The sequence below is a fragment of the Thermobia domestica genome, chromosome 9 (genome assembly GCF_964235325.1).
Source record: "Thermobia domestica chromosome 9, izTheDome1.hap1.1, whole genome shotgun sequence".
NCBI lineage: Eukaryota > Metazoa > Arthropoda > Insecta > Zygentoma > Lepismatidae > Thermobia > Thermobia domestica.
The window spans coordinates 245071754-245092247 of NC_137462.1; the positions used below are offsets into that span (position 1 = coordinate 245071754).

Here is a 20494-nt window from a genome sequence, read left to right on the forward strand (position 1 = left end):
TCTTCTTCTATCTGATAGTATAGGGAAGAAGGTAGTGCAAGAACAATTATTAATACTAAGAACTCTTCGAAACACAGTACTGGTTCTTAAAATTCATGAAGGTAACCTATACAAAGATTGCGATTACTGCAGTAGATTTTCTTCCGTCAAAGTAGTTATACATGAGCAATAGTTGTGTAAGGTTTGGATCTGGCAACAAGTCAAGCGAAGCATTTTCAAGCATATGTGATTTATATAGTGAGAGTTTTTCGTTGAAACCGGATATATCCTGGTTATAAAAGGGAAACGTATCATTTTGTGACTAATACTAATTTCTACAGTTGCCGCACCGCCTGCTTTTATTTGAAAATGATGACGCTCCACATGAACGTGCTTTACTGATTATTATTAAGACAGGGCCATATTAAAATGTAAATAAGGTTGAAATTACCTATAAAATCCATAAGTATTTATTCCATGTTGAGCACAATATAATTTACTAAGCAACATGAACACACACACAAACTGTAGACAGTTGTAACCGTTTACCTTTAGGGCAGTGCAATATTTAACAAGCTTTACCCGCCAACCAACATGAAGCATACTATCATTGGCAGGCCGTAACCGTATTTAGCTTTGAATATTAATATTTGGTTGGCAAATCAAGCATAGTTTTAACCTATAACGTAAAGCGAGCGGAAGGCTTGGGGATAACAACTAATATAAATAATTTTCAATGTTCCTGTGAAGTTTTCTGATTAGTGCGTGCTTTGTATTAGTTTGATATTTTGAAGTGTTGTTAGTGTTAGAAGAAGACATGTCTTGTGCTAGTGAATTTATCAATATCTACTCGTTCCTTTATGTTCAAGTGATGAAGGGAGCTTCTGAAATAATTTCGGGGATTGATTCTGGGCCTATATCGGTGAGCATGCTATTTCTTTACTAAAGAGTATGCTAAAGACGCTCCTTATTACCCAGTATAATAGTTATAGAAACGCAAGATCATATGGGAAATGCCATAACATTCATGATGATACCACAGCGTTATTGCTAATCTTACCCCTGTGCAGCTTTCAATGAAACGTGGTTACGTGTGGTTGTTTTGCGATACGAATCGGATTGTAAAAGGATGGTCTAAAGTAGTGGTCGCCAAACTTATAAAGCTTTTGAGCTACTGTACCGTTTTTAAATACTACTGAGAGCTACCAAACAAAAGAACTACCAACTTAAAAAAAAAAAAACAACTTATGTTTGTTTATTGCCTATAAGGTTAGCCAACAGGAGCGTTAACGCGATCTGCCGAAAATGTCCCCACGAGCTACCAGTAGCTCGCGGTCGACGGTTTGGTACTTACTGGTCTAAAGGAATAGCGGATCTGTTAAATTGTATTTTAACTCCAAAAAAACTTCTATAGAGCAGCAGTGTCATTTCAGGTGTTGCTCGGTGGGGAACTCCAATATAATTACCCTAGGTTTTCACATTTTTCATTACTATGTTGTTATATATAATAGATATTAGTATTTATGTAGATATATATTTCAAACTCAGGAGGCAATAGCCCCCTCCCTCCTGATGCTGCAAATGACGCTTTGCTACAGAGATGTACGAAGATCTACGAAATGTAACAAGTAGCATTCGGTGACGTACAATGAGTTGCGCAACGATCGTTCAGTAGTTTGCATGTTTCCAAGCTGGAAAAATGTGGAGCATGGTTTCCGTCGTAGTAACCCATCCGTGAGTCGGAATGAGGAAAAAGTTTCCCTGCACTTGTGAGGTCCGATCGTCGACTGACTACCCGTGAAATAGCATAAGGAATATTTTATTCGGCTTATGTTAGTAAATCTTACATGAAGACCTAGGGGTGTGGCGTATGTCGATGAAATTGTTGCTAAGGATTTTCATACAGAATCAGGACACTCATGTCAGCACCAGCAGGAAACTGGAGGGTATTGCCGCCAACTATCCGACATTCCCGCCCAATATCATTCCAGAGAGTGAATTATAGATTTACGGATACGACCCCGAAACTAAGATATTGTCGTCCCAATGGAAGTCACGTCAATCCGTGAGACCCAGCAAAACCAGACTAACCTGATTTCTGGTGAAAATGTTATTGATTGTGTTGTCGGAATCCTGCATCACGAATTTGTTTCACGTGGTCAAACCATCAAGCAAAGGTAGAATAGAAACTGAAGCAAAACTGTGACTGTTACAATGAGTACAAAAGAAAAATCACACTTACCCAAAGAGAATAATTCTCTATATGAATTTTAGTTTAATATCAATAGATATCTTTTAGTTTAATGTCCCACGATTATGCCCGTTAGGCTTAGAAATACGACGATTAAGGCAAGTAAATGGTTATGATGAATTGCTGGAGTGAGAAAGTTGGAGAAAAGGGAGTACCCCGAGAAAATCCACGGGCACGGTGTTATCCGCCACAAACTTCCTTGGCCAGGTATCGAACCAGACCCCTACACACCAGAGGTAAGCGCTTTACCACTGAGCCACCGTGGCGTCCTGGATTTGTCGAACCTGTTACAGAGAGAATACCACTATCATTAACAATAATATGACGTGATAGTGGAAGCCGATATGTCACTATTCTGACGATTGTCAATTATCTATCTTTTCTTTCTTTCTTTCTACTCCCTTTCGTATGTGATGAAGTTTAAGCGAAAATGCCTGTAGTTTACTATCAGTGCTATAGTGTTTCTGTCAGATTTTCGGTAAGTTTGTATTTTACAAAATCCATTTTTATTATTCTTTTCAGGGCACTGCTGCTGGTACTTTATATATTGATGATGGTGAAAGTTTTGAGTATAGACAAGGAAAATATCTGTATTTGTCTTTGGAATTTAAGGATAAAACACTGAAGTCAAGGTAAGGTTGCATACGTTTTGTGTACTTGTTTTGCATAATCACATAAAATACTCATATAGTTTTAAATTTTGAACTACAGTATTTGTTAAAAGTTAGCCTTTTGTCTTGTCTTGTCTTAAAACGATAGAATTAAGTCATTAAAATTAAAGAGAATGCGCAGAATGATTCTTGTACTTAGACAAATCGCATCAAATATGTTTTAATCATCATCTTTTTAACTCACATGCTTAGTTTATAATTATATTGTTTCGCTTTTTACAGATTTCTACATGACAAAGCTCATTACGACACTAAAGCTTGGTTGGAAAAAGTGATCATAATAGGTTTGCAAGAGCCTCCTTCAAGCGTGGAACTAGAGAGTAGGAAGAAACTTGGTGGTGAGTTTGCAGTACATTAAATTCTAGAGTTAGGATTACATTTGATACTGAGACGCTAAGAAGGGAGAAAGAAGTATAGTGACACTCAACTTAGATATCTTCCGAAAGTTCAACGAGAAATATTGCTAATTTCGGATCATGACGTAAGACATCCTTAACCACTCAAATGGTCGCATTCCTTATCTGCTTGCGATCTCGAAGTGGGTATTTAAATCTACTCTGCCTTCTTCAGTCAGTTTCAGTTTTGAAGTGTACAGAATCACTCCAGAACAAACTGAGAACAGACAGCACAAGGTTAAGTAAGAGTTGAGCTACGTCGTGACGTTAGTACGCGTCAAAACCCATTGAGTTTCGCACAGCATGATATGTCAACATGTCACAACAGCTTGAATGGTTAAGAGATCATCGATGACAAGAATAAAACGGTGACGAGAAATATATATATATATATATAGTAAAAATAACCAAATAAAGTAGGATAAAAGTCGACGAAAGTAGATTGATGTCAGTGTTGATGAAATGATTTAGGAGATATCTTATCAATCACTTGAACAGTGGGATCAAGTGTTCGGAGCCAGCGAGGAAAGATTTTTGGAACTAACAAAATTATCCAGCAACGGCTATCAAACATTTTCTAGAAAGCTCTCTTTGTTTTGTTTCGTAAACAGTAGTTCGTTGTTGCAAACTTGGCTTAACAATGTTAGATCTGTTTAAAATCCTCCCTAGTTTCATAAAATCATAAAAACACCGAAAGTTCATACTGGAATAAGTTTATCTTTGCATGCGAGGGAGTTTCGACATTAAAGAAATAACTATAAAACCATGAAGGAATTTTAGAAAAAGCCTCACCGAATACGAAGTTACTTCAATGATCCCAGTCTCACTCTAGTATTTGTGAAGCTGTTTTGCGGTCTCGAGCAACGGAGGGGAGACCAAAAGTAACAATGCGAATATTTCAAGCTTCTCGAAAGTTCATAGAGATATTTCCTTAGAAGTCAGTAAAATATTAAAGAAGGCTTACGTAGCCTCGGTGTTAAAATGAGACTTTAAACCAAATCGAAATACGTATATAATATCTTAAAATCTTGGTATAGCAATATATGAATCTCTTTGGTGCATAATATGCCGAGACCAATAGAGTAGTCCTGCAATCTACCTTTCTTGAGGCGAGATACTATCATAACAAACGGCCTGTACTGTACGGATTGACCTTGCATAGTGATCTGTGCATTCGCTAATTACACTGGATTCAAGCCCCTCTCGACTCGAATCCCACAGTAATAGTAGGTTGTGTCCTTTCTAACTTTGGTATTAGAAAATCTCCAATTCCACTAGTGGACAACCTTGTTCTAATGTTCAGTAATCTCTTCCAAAATAACTATTCTGGGACTTAGTATACTCACTCGATACAGTTTTTACAACTGACACATGAGATCTTGCTTGAATCATTGCATCATCATTGACGTGGGTGTACCATTGTAGACTTAGTTTCCGTATTACTTGTGTGTGAATTTTACTTTACGTGGTTGCCAGTACCTTACTAAATTGTTATCCTCTTTTGGTTCTATTAATATAGATAACTCATGTCATGATCCGAAATTAGCAGTCTTTCCTTGGATGTTTGAAAGATTTCTAGGTGACTTAACATCTTGCGATTCGTTCAATTTTGTATTGCCTATCGTTGTAAACTATCTATCGCCCGTAGAATGTTCACAAATCCAGAGCCAGTAAAGTTTCTGCAGTAGATATTTAAACTAATAGAACTTGTAAGTATGGTACGGTTAGGGTAGGTACGTAGTAATTATTGATCAAGATCGCAAAGAAGTCTGCCAGATCATAGGAAGGTAGGCATATGAAGTTTTTCGTATACATACAAAGGAATTGAAGTTAAATTCTGATATAAGTGCTGTGGACAAAAGTTGAAATAACATTATTGACACCTTCATTGTTGTTTGAAATAAGAAAATTATACGAAACTTTAAAGAAACCCGTGGATAAAATTATACGAAACTTTAAAGAAACCCATGGATACATATTGTAAATGTTAAGTGTATTTTCAGATATTAGTTGTACACGTATATTTATATTAGCGTCAGTCTTTTCTCTTTTTCCCTTTCCGTTTCATCTAGGAAGTTAGGTGTAGTTCTATGTAAGTAGAAGGAAAACGTCTTTAAATAATTTGGTAGATAAAGATGATTTTCTGATATAAGTACATAATTGTGTATGTGTACACACGAGCAAAAGTGCATTCACAATTCCAATTTTCATATCCTGCAACGTTAGAAAACCAACAATACTGTTAAGGTCCGCTGATTGAGAACTAAACGAGGCGTTCTACAAGTTCATTAGTTTGTTTGAAACATCTCAGTGTATTAAACTAAAAAAAAAAAAAAATATCCATACCTCTGCGACGAATAAAAAAATCGGGTAGAATACACCGTTTAGTATCTACAGAGCGATTGATATCATGAGAGAGTTACAGAGAAATGTTATTTAATCTTAGATATACATAGGAAAAATCAGTTGGTCAAACATTCATTTTATTTTACAGGTTACAGTATTTTGTAAAATCTCGGAATGTTTTACATTATTCGTTACAACGTTACCTTCACTTTTGTTAGTTATCAGTTTTAATATCTGTACTAAAACTTTATTAAAAAAAAAAAAAATCAGATCGAGATGATTTAATTCCCATCTTGGTTTCGCGAGAATATTTTTTATCAGCAAAACCATTGTAATTTTTATTTTTTTTTAATGTATTATTATTAGTTTTCATTTACACATTAACCTAACAAGAATATTTTCTGATATATTCTACGTGAGTTGTACCACAGACCACTGCTGTGATTGGACAATTCTGTGTCCATATAACATCAATTGTTTCCTCCTTTCATTAGTATATATAAAGCAAACCTATTTCCGATATTTTGAGGAATTTTATCTTGTAATGTACGATGTTTTCCTGCTGTGGATGTTGAAATTACCGTATGTACACTCATGTGCAAACGTTAAGAACAATGTGGTTGCAAGATGAATCACGAAGAGCTAGTCATTTATTGATGAGAGGTGAAATTTCTGATAGCATCAGACTGAAAACATTGTACCGAAAGGCAAGAGAAACGAAGATGCACAGGGGTGTGAAAATCAGGAAATATATCCATGTGGTATATTAAACGAGAAAAGGATTACGTACAGGGACATCGTCAGTAGTGTGTGTGAATCTTCTCGCACTGCAAGACATTTGTCATAACGTGATAGCATGCAGAGAATGAGGTTATCAATAAGTGGCTGGAGTGTGGCGTATCATTCTTGAGTTGTTGCCTCGCTGAGCTCGACAGTGGATCTTAGAGCCATATGACGACGTACAACTTGTCTACTAAGTATCTCCCACATAGATGTTCTAATGTGTTTAGGTTTGATGCTCGACTGGGCTAGGCGAATTATTAATGTTCTGAGTCTTAGGGTATTCATCCATTATGCCAGCTCGATGGAGATGTGCGTTATGATCCATTAGAATAAAATCCGGGCCCACTGCACCCCAAACAAACAAACATCGTAGTTCAGAATGTCACTCGAATACCGTACACCTATGATCGTACTCCACAATAAGACTTGCAGGGGTGTGTGAGACTTCAGAATTACCTCACCCGTGTTATGATCAAGTTCAGTAATGTTAGCTGAAAGGAACTATGTTCAAGGCTCTCTCCAGATGAATTTATGTCGAAAAATCACCGGTGAGACCAAAGCGGGATTCATCTGTGAACAGAACGTAACTCCATTGTTCCTTGGTCCGAGTAATGTTCTCTGCACTAATTCAAACGGGCTCTTTGCAGTCGGATCAATGGAGTACACCATACTGGTCATTTGGCACACAGATGTCCCTGTAACAGTTGCAAATTCCCTACCGAGATCTGAGGCGGTATTGTCTATTGCGCCCGGTTGTTAGGTGTAATAAAATATCCTCTTGGAGAGTGATACTCCTTGAAGGCTCTGTCACACCTCCGAGAGACACCTTCGTCCTGTTGAAATCGACGCCAGATCCTTGGGATGACTGTGGGATGCATGGAGCTCACGCAACACTCAACTGGGTGTGACCCCTCTCAGGCGTCCCGTAATTCTTCCACGCATGATACCATCCATATGGTTTCTTTGTGTCATTTTTCCACACGCGTACTAGCAGTAAGGTCAGAAAGACTGCTGTATGTACGCTGCATGTACTTCTTGAACAGATACCGGCGTATTGTGAAACAGCGCTACCAAGAGAGAACATTAGATATCACGTGTGGCAAACATTCAAGGACTCGTATTGGGATGAACTCAGTCTATTTACATCTCATTCCAACAACCGTTTTTATGCAGTTTCGCATTATTCTTGTGCACATCAGTGTACATTGTTGCCAATTTATATCCAAATTCAACCTTTAATCTATAATTTTTATATGGCTTAAAAATTATATAATAAAGTATTTATAGTCTTAATTTTTTTAAAAAAAGAATGTTGTTGATAGTGATCGAAGATTGTTTCTAGTGATCGAAGTTTGTTTCAGTATTATCAGTGGTCGAAAGTAAAACTTCTATCTTTTAAACTGTATGTTTTGTAGTACGGAGATGTTTCGACAGCACTGAGACAGCTTCGTTATTCTTACAGAATTCTGTAATGTTTTCCTTTAATCTAGTGCTGATGTTTCGTTTGGTCATTCCTGTATAAGAAGCGTCGCATGAGCTCAGTACCAGATATATATGCCATTTGAGCTGTGTTGATCCACGTAATTTTAATCAAAGTCCTTTCCATGCTTCTACTGGACGTGAAACTAACTCCAAGGAATTTTTTTCTAGTTTCTTTAGTTTATATGGTATCCCTGGATACAACGAAAATGAGAGCCACGTGGAGCGTCTTTGTACGGATTTTTTAAGAACCGTTTTTCCACGCCATAAAAAAAGTTTTTTTTCCATCGTAACCGGTAATACACTTTAGATTTGATATTCTGTTCAGTTCTTCAGCGAAATCGACTTGAAGCGTTACCAGTCTAAAAGCTCTCATAAACATGTTTATATTGGCCTTGCTTTGTCAAGTATGTCGTAAAATTCTTTTTACGAATATATTACTTATGAAAGATTTCCTGTATACTTTATTGAAATCTATTGAATTTCCTATAAAATGTAACATCCAAAAAATTTATGGAGGTATTTTCATTTCAGTCGTAAATGTTATTCTTTTGTCATAGCTCTCTTCGGCAGAAGGGAATTCAACTGTTACTCATTTCAGTACACCACAAGCGTGTCATCTGCAAAACGAAAATAGTTAATGTATTTTAATTCGGTGTTAATTTTAAAATGGTTGAACAATATATTAGCTAACAATAAAACGTAAGTTCTAAAAGACAGAAGTTTTATTTTAGGGCTCTATTTATATTGAAAGAAATATTTAAAGCTTATTATATACAGAAAAAAAGAAAGAAAACAAATTTCAAGGACTGGGATACAGTTATTACCCACTACATTAACTAAAATTTTAAGACTGTAAATACCTTATTTTATATATAAATTTAGGCCATTCCAATAAATAAATAAATAAATAAATAAATAAATTTGAGTAGAAATTGGCAGCATAGTACACACAGTAATTTCAACATCTGTCTATAGGAAGACAGAGAAGATTACAAGATAAGATTCCTAAAAAATACCAGAAACAGGTTTGAATTAGTTGATAGTGCACTAAGCAAATTATACTATATTGATAAATTTGTAAATGTAGACACCTCTGTAGTTACAAAAACTGTGTGAAGAACTGCTTAGAAGGAAATCTTAAGCCTAAGCCTTGACGAAAAGTGCCCACAGAAAGAACTTGAAATATAGACTGAAAAGTCAGTTTTAATTATTATTTTCTGTAGTTGATTGGTGTGCATGTCGTTCCTTCTATTTCCCCAAAAATATTTGTTTTTAAGATTTTCGTAGTATTTCAAGATTAAATATTTCATTATTTCATTAGAATATGGCAAAGGGTCTTTTACTTGTGTTTTGAGTTTTCTTCGGACGTAGCTTTCGGAAATGAATTATTCTTATTATTATTTTATTGAACACTTGTAAATACTTCAGAAATAATTCGACAATGTGACATGATTCATGGTTTAATTGAATAAATAAATAACTTTTAAAAAAATGGGAGGCGTACCGGAAGGTTCAGTCCTGTAACCTCATGGTTTTTAATTTGAAGAAGCAATCTACTATTCAGTGAATATTTTGCTTTGTTTTTGTTGTACTTTTAATCCAAGCTGTCAGATAATTTTTCCATTTTAAACCGGACGATTAAAAAGGAAGGCGTGGTCAAGTCGAATAAGAACTAATCAAGATCTTGGGATATCTCAAAACGGTATCACGAAAATAAGCATCAGAAGAAATTGTACCAATACTATATTTTTAGGTTGATATCAATTTGAATAACCATTACTTAATATCCAATTTCTGGAAGTTACTTTAAAGTTTATATATATACAGATGGTGATCAGAAAAATGGAAACACCTGTAGTTGGCAACACGTCAGATATATGGGTTGGTGGCAGTGGTGTCGTGGCGCCGGACCGCTGGTGGTGGTGTGTTAGGTCGGTCTCCATACTACGTCAGGCGCAGTGGAACAGCAGTGTCCAGTGGCTGCAGCAGACGGAGGTAGTGTAAAATGGGAGACCTCTCAGATTTTCAAAGAGGGCAAATTGTTGGTGCGCGGTTATGTGGAGTGAGTGTGACGGCAGTGGTTACTGTGTTAGGTGTGTCGCGTGGGACAGTGTCGAAGGTGATGACGGCCTACTCAACACACGGGAAACCCACATCGGGGAAGCGGAACAGTGGGCGGAAGAAAATCATGAGTGACAGTCACGCCGGGTATTAAAGCGCATTGTCACGCAGAACCGTCGTGTCATTGCGGAGCAAGTGACGGAAGAACTCAATCAGCACCTCCCCTACCCTGTTTTGACAATCACAGTCCGCCGCGAATTATATGACATGAACTTACGGGGTCGTGTTGCACGGGCCAAACCGCTCATCAGGACCATAACGCTTTCGCACGCCGCAAATGGTGCCGCGACCGTGCAACTTGGACCGTTGAGGACTGGAAACGTGTGATATGGTCGGATGAGTCATCCTTCACCCTATTCCCAACCACGGGCCGTGTTTATGTGTGGAGAACGCCCAAAGAAGCTTATGATCTGCAGTGTCTCCGCCCAACTGTGAAACATGGCGGCGGCTCGGTGATGCTGTGGGCCGCAATATCATGGTTTTCATTGGGTCCTGCGGTCCCACTTAGCGGACGAATCACTGCCAACGATTATGTCACAATTTTAGGAGACCACTTGCATCCTATGGTCCGGATGTTGTTCCCGGACAATGATGCCATCTTCCAGGATGATAATGCACCCATTCACACACCTGGTTGTTGCAGCATGGTTTGAGGAACATCGAGATGAAGTTCAACAGCTCCCCTGGCTCGCCCAATCCCCAGATCTCAACATAATTGAACATCTGTGGTCCGTCTTAGAAACACGACTCCGGCGACGATTTCCACCTCCATCCTCTCTCACAGAACTGGCTGATGCCCTGCACGAGGAATGGTTTAAAATTCCACTTGCTACCATTCACGACCTCTATGCCTCCATCCCACGTCGCATCAAGGCTGTTCTGAAGGCGAAAGGTGGCCCGATAGCATATTAATCTGGTAAGTTGCAATTTCGTTCAGGTGTTTACATTTATCTGATCACCATCTGTATATATATATATATATATATATATATATATATATATAATATAAAATTTAAATACCTAAAAGTATCTTGCTCCTCTTGTTCTGGATTAGACGCACACAAATACAAGTTTGAACAAGTAGTCAAGTGATTTTGGATTCTTTTAGTAAAAAAGCAAGCAAGCAAGCTCTGTGCTTTGTAGTAATCGAATATAAGACAACTGTTTGGTAGTTAGGAACGCTGCTCCCAGATTCACAGTCAATGAATATAATATACTTTAAACATGGAAGTGATAGTTATACCTTTGTATTAAACTTAACAGATCAAAGATGTGTATAACTTTCATACTTACTTACTTATTTTGTACAATTTGCTCAAGTTTACAGCTTAAAAACCTTTAATGTCAATTAAAGGTGAAGTGGATCAGATTGTGTGTACAGATTTTCACATATCATTCATTGCAACAAGGAATAGAGAATGGCAACTTAGGGAACACAGTACATTGTTATTTTCCTATGACTAAACGGAATCCTTTTGTTTTAACCAGGAAATATAAGTATACTTGTATTAAACTTGAAAAGAGCAATATGCCTAGGCTCGGCAAGAGAACAATAAATTTCAGAGTCCTTTTGTCTGTTCACAGGATTAGCCAAGACTAAACTGGAATCATCATACAACAAAGAAACGGAAGAACTTGTGATCCGGAAGCCAGGAGTTAACATGTCAGATGAATGGACAATCTATTTACGTTAAGTTTCAAGGGAAGTACAAGAAAAATTCTTTTGGTTTAGGAAAACAACTCTAAACGCTGTAATACTGATCTCTCTCAACGTCTGGTGAATCGATATGAGCTGCAGGGTTGTAGTAATTTTCACACTGAAATTCAGACTTAAATATTGTGCTCTGCACACAAACAGAATACATTGTTCAGCAATGGTTGTTATATAATGGATAATGTTGCTGTTGAGAAGTGATGGATTCTTACATAAATGAACTAATGCAGTTATCACGAGGGTGAAAAAGTGTGATTAAAAAAAAAATCGTGAACTGTTGTAATGATTCAACTTTGGACTCCATAGTAGCAGATGACTTACATGAGTGTGTGTTTGGCCGTGGCTTTTTTTAACACTTCTTTCTTCGGTGTTGGTTTGTGTCAGTAAATCAGGAAGTGTACATCAAGGGCTACGTAATAACAGACAAAATTGTTAGCACAATGCTGAATATTCATCAATATGTGAAATGTTTCATTTAAAAAAAAGAAAATCCGTTTTTGAATAAGTATATAAATTATCAAAATGTACTGTAATATTGTTGGCATATCTCTCTATTTGAAACATTTCATTTGTTTATGAATATAAGTGTTGTACTTTCTATTATTTGATGAAACGCTTTGACTACTTTCAAAAATTTACATACATATTTTTTATTTGATTAGTAGTCATACCGGACCTTCTTATTTATTTTCACTGCAATTGAACATAAAACTGTAAAGAATTCAATTCTGACATCAGAGTATAATCACTGAATTGATTTACATCAATTAATAGTGCAGTTTGGTGTGTTATTGATTTTTTTTTTTTTTTAAGTAGTAGTTTTGAAATTGAATTTTTCATCAGCTTGATATGTGCAGTAATATTTGAATCTAATACCTTATTGTTATTAGATAGGAGAGATGGTTATACACTAACTTGAAGGTAATTCATTTCGAACAGTGAAAAATTGAGAAATAATATGCTGAACTCAGAATTGGATTCTTAGTTTTTTCTGTGGTTTGGTGCTGATTAAACAAAGGTTTGTATGCATTCCATGTCTTTACCGTGTTCCTTGTTTATGTAAGTCAATAAAAGGTAATTGTTACTTATTATATATATATACACATCAACATGTTCCGTGGTTTTGTTTGAGTTCACGTGACAGGTTTAAATCAAAAAAAAAAGTTTTGCTTGAATTTATCAAGCTTGTAGTTTACTGCAGCTAATTTTGTTTTTTGAATGACCAGTGCACAAATTTCGAATTCAAACAGTTTTCTAGAAAAGTGCCTTTGATTTGTTGTTTTTCTATTAACTGCGTATGTTGTTAATTGAATTATTCCTTTATACAGTATTTTTTTCCTTCTGATAGTAATTTCTGTGTGAAAAAATGAAGTTTTTTGTTCTTTGTTTCCTTCGTGTCGGGTGATTGATTAGAATAGTGATACACTTAAGAAGTTCGTAAAATATTATTTACGATAAAGACAAGATATAGATGGGAACGTTTTGATTATTTATTTTATATCAATAGATATTTTCATGTGTATGTGTGACATTTCATGTAAGTAGCATCTGGAAATATTACACGTGTATTGTATATTTTGACGTTTGTGGTAGTGCGGATGGCAAGATATGTATATAGAGTTCAACACCTTTTGTACATTTAAGCAGTAATGGAAGTAAATGGCATCTGCGGGTGGAAACCTCCTTCCTGTTCGATACGGAGACTGAAGAGTTTTATACGATGTCTAGGCATCATGTGTACCGCTGGTTACAATCACTGTTACTCTCTGAAAATCCTTGTAATTATGGTTTTCTTAGTTATACATTTTGATGTTAGTTGCAGAAGAGATTAAAGAAATCTTGTGGTAATGGTTGTGTTTGCTGTTGGATTTTGTTTCATTCTTTCGGAATCAGTACATTGATGAGTTCTTTTTGATGTAAAAGGGAGGAATTGGTTCTTAGATTTCAAAGGTTAATGTACGTACCTTAGAAGTGAAATTCAGATAGTTTCCAAATTAAGTGCAATTACAAAAATGAAATAAGAAATGTGAAATATTTTGTGAATGTGAGAATGCGTGAATAATAAACTTAGAACGAAATTTTTTGTTTATTATTGTATCCTTCATATTGCAGTGGAAAATTTTGTGTTGGAACGTAATGCCTTAAGGTGATCAGATCTAAAAAGGTCATCCCGAAAGTAATGCCTCTGCCGTGTAAATTTTATATGATGGAGGAAGACTTGGAAAGTCTATGTAGGTTGTGATTATTCAAAATGGAAAGAAGTACTGAACAGTTTGCATTTTTTAAAACGCAGTACCATGTTTGGGCTGTTTTCTACGTAGAAAATAGTTCACGAGTAAATTAAATTATGAAGACAAAACGAAATATAAACTCCTCATTACAAATAAGTTGGCACGTATCGCAGCGTTTTCCAGAATTCTGGTTTTACAGAGAAAGACTGGATTTTTTTTTATATACAGGGGTGGACAAAAAAAATCTTTAAAAAAACTTCATACAGGACACGTAAGTTTGGCCCTCCACTGTACAACGCGTGTTACGGTTGCCGATCGTTTTTTGTTGTCAGTGTGTCATGTGGACCTTCCTCTTCCGTCAGCAGTAACCAGTTCACCTGTGAGTGTCGTGGTATGAAAGTGGTGCGGTAAAATGGGCGACCTGAAAGACTTCCAAAGAGGCATGGTCGTTGGTGCCCGTCTGGTTGGAGGTACAGTGGCGAACATTGTCGGGGTATCGAAAGGCATTGTGTCCAATGTCACAAGGGCATACACAATTTATGGGCAAACGACTTCTGCAAAGCACAACAGTGGTCGAAAGATAATCCTGTCATATAGGGACCGGAGGGCATTAAAACGGATTGTAGCAGCTAAAAAGAAGACCACTGCAATGAAAGTTACGTCTGAACTCAATTCCGGCCTACAGAACCCGGTTTCATCGAAAACGATGCGACGGGAACTTCATAAAATGAAAATTCATGGCAGAGCCGCTATCGCCAAACCCCTGGTCACAACAGTACATGCGAAGAGGCGTATCCAGTGGTGCAAGGACCACAAGGCGTGGACTCATGAGCAGTGGAAACACGTAATGTGGCACGATGAATCGACCTTCATCTTGATTAAAACAACCAGTCGTGTTTACGTATGGAGAACACCGTCTCAGGCCTATGATACAGACTGTCTGCTCCCAACTCTAAAGCATGGGGGTGGTTTTGTTACAGTATTGGCAGTGATGTGGTTTCCCGCAGGTCCCATCATAGCCCTGCATAGATTGATGAATGCTAAGGCGTATGAGTCCATTTTGGGGGACCAAGTTCTACCCATGGCCCAAATATTGTTTCCTGATGCTGATGGCATCTACCAAGATGATTTGGTACCTTCTCACGCTGCCAAACGGTGAAATCATGGTTTGAGGAGCATGACCAGGAGCTATCACACCTCTCCTGGGTCCCACAATCACCAGATCTGAACAGCATTAAATCATTGTGGTCTGAGTTAGAAAGGCATGTTTGGTCTCATAACATTCCTCCTGTATCCCTTAAGGAACTGGAGCATGTTTTGGAGGAACAATGGTACAAAATTCCACACACCACGATTCAGGAGCTGTATACGTCCATTCCACGTCGGATCCAAGCTGTTTTGGACGCAAACTAGGTATGATTTTCACACTTTTGCAAACGTTTTAGATTTTTTTGTCTTACCCTGTATATATATACAGACTGTTCCATAATTCGTGTTATTTTCTACAGCGCTGGGAGAAGATGAAGTTTATACACTATTAATGTAAAATTTGGCACTCTTATTGAGAAATATCTGAATTTTTCGAATTTCTAAAGAAAACAAGAGAAAATTGCTGTTTAGCCCCCCTTTTAGGGGTGTAAACACGAAAGTTCATTTTCCTTATGGGAGATTCAATGTTAAACTTTAGAAGCCGTTTTCTCCAATAATTATTCGTGAAGATTTTGGAACAAATGAGTTGTATTTGTTACAAAATGCAAAAACACTCATTCACAAAGCTAGTAAAGCCGTCTCAAACATTATTTTGCGGAGGTCCCCCTTTTGGGGGGCAAGGGGCGTATAAAGATAATGGGTGATATGTTACCAAAATCCCAAAATTTATTTTCGGAATGCCAGTAAGCGTGAGATTAATCACAAATGTCACAGAATTAATGTTCCAATGTCCTTACATGTAAGAGTGACTGATAATGGGGCTACAGCCCCCTTTCAAAAATAAAAAAAATATCACCATAAATATCCTTAGTAGGGACATACGAAAAGAAGGTATTTTTGTTAATTAATGTGAAATTTGACGTCATTGTATCAAATGAGTATGCGTTTTTCAAATCTGGAATATTATTTTGATAACGCACCGCCTTAGGGGGGCACAGGGGGCGAAGTACTGATGATGGATCTTTATAAAAATTCAAAATTTTGTTCCGGAAATACCAGTGAGCGTCAGATTTTTCACCACTGACACAGAATTAATATTCTAATGCTTTTTCATGTGCCAGTGACTTATATGGGGCTATAGCCCCCTTTCAAAAATAAAAAAATCACCATAAATATCCTTAGTAGGGACATATGAGAAGAAGGTATTTTTTTTAATTAATGTAAAATTAGGCGTCATTGTATCAAAAGAGTATGCGTTTTTTAAATCTGGAATGTTATTTTGATAACGCACCGCCTTAGGGGGGCACGGGGTTCGAAACATAAAATGATGGATGTTTATAAAAATTCCAAATTTTATTCTGGAAGTGTGAATGAGTATTAGATTAATCACAAATGACACAGAATTAATATTCCGATGCTCCTTGCATGTGCCAGTGATTGATATGGTGCTACAGCCACCTTCTACAAATTATCAAAAATCACGATAAATATCTTTTAACAGAGACATTCCAGAAGAAGCTTTTTTTCTGTTGGTCGATTAATGTGAAATTTGGCGTTATTGTAATAAAAAGTTATTTATTTTCCAAATCTGAAATGTTATTTTGGTAACAGGGGAAAAAGGGCGCGGTTGGTAATTTTTGGCTTTGGAGGGCACAGGGGCCAAAGTATAAAAATTCCAAATTTTATTTTGCTTGTGCCAATGAGCATGAAGTTAATTGCAAGGCGCACAGAATTGATGCCCCTATGCTATTTCCATGTACAATCCGCAGCAAAGAACCTGCAACATGAGCATGTAAGTTCATTGTGAAACTACGACTAACAGCACAGGGAATCAACATAACGTCTAAGTGGCATGGCTCACGCCAGGAGAAACCTCGGCGTCCTCCCCTGCACACTTATTTTGGAGCAAAAGACTTCGTCGTTTCACAAGAAACGTATATGCTCATGTTGCAGGTTTTTTGCTGCGGACTGTACCAGTGACTGTTATTAGGCTACAATCCCCTTTCATAAAACAATAGAAATTCATGATGAATGTCCTTATACGCAAGGTCCTACTGACAAAAGGTAAATATTTTTCATTATTAAAGTGAAATTTGGCATTATTGTCGAAAAATGTTTGTTTAGAAAAAGAGCTAAAGCGACAATATGATAATGGTCATGTGTTGATCTCTTTTAGTGGCGTCAACTCAAAATTTGATTGGCCTAACTGGAGTTTCAATGTAAAATGCGGAAAGCAGTTTGCTTTATATTTATACGAATTTTGCTGTAAATTAGCAGTTTTAGGTAGAAAATACGATACCATTCCTCTTCTTCCTCGCCTTTCATCTATGATGGTACATGCGTTTCTAGCTTTATTACGCCAAACCTCCAAATTGGGGAAGATAGGCAGTAAGAAAAATTCAAACTTTTCGTTATTTCCCGTGAGCGTCAAAATATTTGGAAATATGCCAAAATTAATGCTTAGAAGCTACCTCCATGTGCCAGCGTGATTCAATTCCCCCTTCCAGGTCCCAAAATCATTTAAAGAACTACACCACTTTGTTTTATTATCTTCCATGCTTCTCTCTGGCCTATTCAGAATGCATGCTAAGAGATGTGTGTTTAAGAAGCACTGGAACACGTCCGAATCATTTGTTGGCGTCCCACTGTAAGCTGATTTTAAGCAATGTCAACAAACTTTTGTTTATAAAACACCCTCTAATTCCTGACTCAACTTCTTGTTCATGTGTGCTGACAACAGTTTCAGACCTTTTCTTATCGCAATACACCAACGATTTCCTAGTTAACGTGTTGACAGTTCAATAGAATTTCGTGTCTGTAATCAACACCTGGGTTAGATTGACTTCTTCGGAAATGGACATTACATAGTAGGTGAATCTCGGAGATAGACTGGCTTAATCATTTGATAATTACTTGTCGTTTCCAGTATACTTTAAGAGTGCATTCATACTGTAGTGTCCTTCGATCATGCAGTCTTTAACTCAGGATCAGCGTGCTAATGTAATTGAATAGTACATTTTATCAGAAAAGTGTGCAAGAGCAACAAGATCCCGTATAGTTAAAGAACTCGGATTAAAAGTACACGATATGCAAATTCACCGTTTGTACAAACAGTTCCGCAGCAATTGTTTTCACACTGCCAATCTTGCATCTAGAAAAAGTGCAGGAAGATCTCCAAGTGTATCTACAGAAGAAACAAAAAGACAGGTGTTGTTATCTGTTACTAGTTCAGCGCGGAAATCCCTTGCTCGTCGAAGCTTAGTCTTCAATATTAAGAAAACTACGCTACAAAGAATTTTAAGAAACTTGAAGGTAAAACCATACAAGGTCCGAATGGTTTCTGAATTGTGTGCAAGTGATTATGATGATCGTGTTTATTTCTGTAACTGGTTTATCGAGAAGTTAAATGAAAACCCTATGTTCTTATGTCAAGTGATGTTTTCCGATGAAGCATAATTCTTCTTAAATGGTTATGTGGCCTCATCACATGCAAGATATTGGTCATCGATACAGCCGAACGTGAGATCAGAAGTGTCAATGGACAAACGAGGAATAATGGTTTGGTGTGGTATAATTGCGACTGAGGTGATAGGACCTTTCTTTTTTGATGAAAATGTAACAACGTCATCATACCAAAAGCTACTAAGAGAAAAAGTATTTGCTGAACTTGATCGTTTAAATTTAGGTCAAAGTGATGAATTATGGTTTATGCAAGATGGAGCGCCAGCGCATCGCTCAAATACGACTATAAATCTTTTGAGAGAGAAATTTGGGGAACGGATTATTTCTATGGGGTCAAGTATCGAATGACCACCAAGAAGTCCGGTTCTTACACCATGCGATTTTTTGTTGTGGAGATTCCTAAAACAAATTGTCTACCAAAAATCATGTAACAGTGTAGAGGACTTGAAACAGAGGATTGTCCACAGTATAGAGATGATCACTCCAGATATGTTGGAGAAGGTGTTCACAGTTTCTTTAGTAAATCGCATTAATTTATGTCTTGCTCGTTCAGGAGGGCATACCTAATAAAAGTAAGTTGATTTTATGGAGTTTACACTTAGGTTAATGATCTTTTTAAACAATTAGTGATAGTAGAGCCAAAAAGAGTTGTTTTCAACAAAGAATAATTTCCAGCAACTGATTTTTATTCCTCGGGAAAATTTGTTTCTATTACAACTGTGTGTCCGTGTGTATTACGTCTGCAGTACATGCGAATAAGTTGTTATATGGAAAGTTGGATAATATGGTTATTGTGTAAGAAGTAATGAAAATACATTGTTTTTCTTTTTACGAATAAAGCGAACAATATTGAAACTTAAAGCTCACTTTTAATTTTTAAGATCTTACTGTTCATTAAGATTTTTTTTTTGTTCCTGCTACGTTTTCCATTGTCATTTTGTGTTCTATTTCGAGATGGTTCTGCTTAAGAGTGTAGAAAATACGTAGGTGATTTGTGTGTGAGATTTTCTGCTATAAAAAGAGCCCTAATTGATTTTTAAAAATATAAAATTCTTTGATTATATTCCAGTGACACCATAACAACAAAGCTATATGCATAATCAGTTACACTAACAGAAGTTATTCATTTACAGTAATTTCCAGGTTTATTGTATATATTTTTTTTTTTTTTTTTTTGCAATAATGACAACTTACATATTAATTATGACATATTTATTGTGAATTTTTGTGATTTTTGGAAGGGGGCTGTAGCCCATATAAGTCACTGGGACATGCAAAGAGCATCGGAATATTAATTCTGTGATATTTGTGACTAATCTCACGCTCATTAGCATTTTCAAAATAAAATTTGGAATTTTCATAAAGATCCACAATCTTATGCTTCGCCACCTTTGCCGCTAAAGGTGGTGCGTTATCAAAATTATACCGAATTAAAAAAAAAACGCCAGCGCCAAATTTCACATTACTTGATTTTTAAAAAATAGCTTCTTCCGGTTTGTCCCTGTTCAGGAAATTTATCGTGATTTGTGGAAGGAGGCTGTAGCCCCACATCAATCATTGGCACATGCAAGGAGCATCGGAATCTTAATTCTGGGTCATTTGTGATTAATCTGATACTCATTCACACTTCCAGAATCAAATTTGCATTTTTTTAAAATAAAGATTCAAATGCTTATGCTGCGCGCCCTGCGCCCTCCTAATCCGGTGTCACCAAAATAACATTCTATATTTCAAAAACGCGTACCTTTTTATTAAGATAACAAATTATTTTACATTAATTTGACAAGAAATAATAGTTTCTCGGATGTCCCTGCTAAAATATTTATGGCTAATTTTTTATGTGATTTTTTGGAAGGGGGCTGTAGCCCCATATCAATCACAGACACATGCAGAAAACATCGGAATATTAA

General features: G+C 36.6%; 1 protein-coding gene across 1 annotated transcript in view; it reads left to right on the forward strand.

Annotated features, from left to right (window-relative positions):
- Nucleotides 1–13820, forward strand: part of GCS2alpha (glucosidase 2 subunit alpha) — a 127282-nt gene extending 113462 nt beyond the window's left edge. Inside the window, exons 15-17 of the mRNA XM_081725938.1 lie at nt 2753–2862; nt 3124–3239; nt 11613–13820. Coding sequence (XP_081582064.1) covers nt 2753–2862; nt 3124–3239; nt 11613–11722 — 336 coding nt within the window. The 3' untranslated portion in view covers nt 11723–13820. The remainder of the gene's footprint in view (nt 1–2752; nt 2863–3123; nt 3240–11612) is intronic.
- Nucleotides 13821–20494: the final 6674 nt, after the last annotated feature.